This window comes from Trachypithecus francoisi, unplaced genomic scaffold, assembly GCF_009764315.1.
Source record: "Trachypithecus francoisi isolate TF-2019V2 unplaced genomic scaffold, Tfra_2.0 Lachesis_group18, whole genome shotgun sequence".
In the NCBI taxonomy this organism is placed as follows: Eukaryota; Metazoa; Chordata; class Mammalia; order Primates; family Cercopithecidae; genus Trachypithecus; species Trachypithecus francoisi.
In genome coordinates this window covers 60,973,434-60,975,115 of record NW_022681463.1, presented here as the reverse complement: position 1 = coordinate 60,975,115, position 1,682 = coordinate 60,973,434, and the positions used below count along the sequence as shown (strand labels likewise).

At 35.5% G+C, this 1,682-nt stretch overlaps 1 protein-coding gene across 1 annotated transcript; it reads left to right on the top strand.

Moving 5' to 3' along the window:
- The first annotated feature begins 363 nt into the window (after positions 1-363).
- On the top strand, positions 364-1,354 carry LOC117063726 (vacuolar protein sorting-associated protein 29-like). Its single transcript, XM_033177606.1, is given in 2 exon segments — positions 364-548; positions 550-1,354. Coding segments are annotated over 2 exon segments (546 nt in total). The 5' UTR covers positions 364-417; the 3' UTR covers positions 965-1,354.
- Positions 1,355-1,682: the final 328 nt, after the last annotated feature.

The following is a 1,682-nucleotide window of genomic DNA, read 5'->3' as shown; positions in this document are numbered from 1 at the left end:
TCCAAGTGCCAAGGACAGCACAAATAATAAAATATATACTGAAACAACAATATGTTTTAACATATCAAAAACTGCAATACCATTGTTGCTACTCGCTTGTACTCAGCAAGTCAGAAAACCAATAAGTCTGTTGATAACATTATGTTTGATCAGGTAAAGGGAGTTCCAAGGATGTACTAAGCTTATAAAATGACAACAATGGGAGGTTATGACAAATTCCAAATACGAGATATCAAATAAAACAAATCCAAACTTTTGTAAAAAAAAAAATGTATTTAAAAATATTGTTGCTTTAGTAATATTTTCTAGTTCTCTTTGTAGAAATCTTTCACTTCTTTGGTTAGAAGTATAGGTGCCGAGAAGCCTCAGGAAGAGGGCGGCAGCAGTGGTAGTGACTGAGCGGAGCCCGGTGACAGGATGTTGGTGTTGATATTAGGAGATCTGTGCATCCCACACCGGTGCAACAGTTTGCCAGCTAAATTCAAAAAACTCCTGGTGCCAGGAAAAATTCAGCACATTCTCTGCACAGGAAACCTTTGCACCAAAGAGTTATGACTATCTCAAGACTCTGGCTGGTGATGTTCACATTGTGAGAGGAGACTTCGATGAGAATCTGAGTTATCCGGAACAGAAAGTTGTGACTGTTGGACAGTTCAAAATTGGTCTGATCCATGGACATCAAGTTATTCCATGGGGAGATATGGCCAGCTCAGCCCTGTTGCAGAGGCAGTTTGATGTGGACATTCTTATCTCGGGACACACACACAAATTTGAAGCATTTGAGCATGAAAATAAATTCTACATTAATCCAGGTTCTGCCACTGGGGCATATAATGCCTTGGAAACAAACATTATTCCATCATTTGTGTTGATGGATATCCAGGCTTCCACAGTGGTCACCTATGTGTATCAGCTAATTGGAGATGATGTGAAAGTAGAACGAATTGAATACAAAAAATCTTAAAGCCAGGCCTGTCTTGATGATTTTTTTTCCATTGTCCTGTTGAAATCAAGTAATTAAACATTTAAGAGCCACAAAATTGTATCACTTTTATAATATTTTGCAGTAAACTATAATACCATCTTCTCTGTTAATAGATAATTGCTCTAAGCTTCCTGTAAACTATAAGAATATATTTAGTTTATAGTATATGAATTCTATGAAAAAATGTCCACAACACAGTAATTGGTCACTTGTTAAGAAAAATTTATCCTTGTAAATATCTTCAAAGTTGGTATTTGGAACTTTATTCCAAAAGTAGTGCATGTGGAGAAATAATTTAGACTATCTTGTATACATTTTTCTCTTCTCTAGTAATAAACAATTACTTTTCATTTATAAAAAAAAAAAAAAGAAGTATAGGTGCATAAAGTGCTACTCATTTGTGTACATTGACATTTTGTATCCCAAAACTTTAGTGAAGTCATTTCTCAGGTCCAGGGGCCTGTTAGAGAAGTCTTTAGGGTGTTCTAGGTATAGCATCATAATGTCAGCAATGAGGGATAGTTTGAGTTCTTTTCCTATTTGGATGCCTTTTTTTTTTTTTTTTTTTTTTTTTTTTTAATCTTTCCTGATTGTTCTGGCTAGCACTTCCAGCACTGTGTTGAATAGGAGTGGTGAGAGTGAAATCCTTGTCATTTTCATTTCTCAAGGGGAATTCTTTCAGTTTTTGCACTGTCAG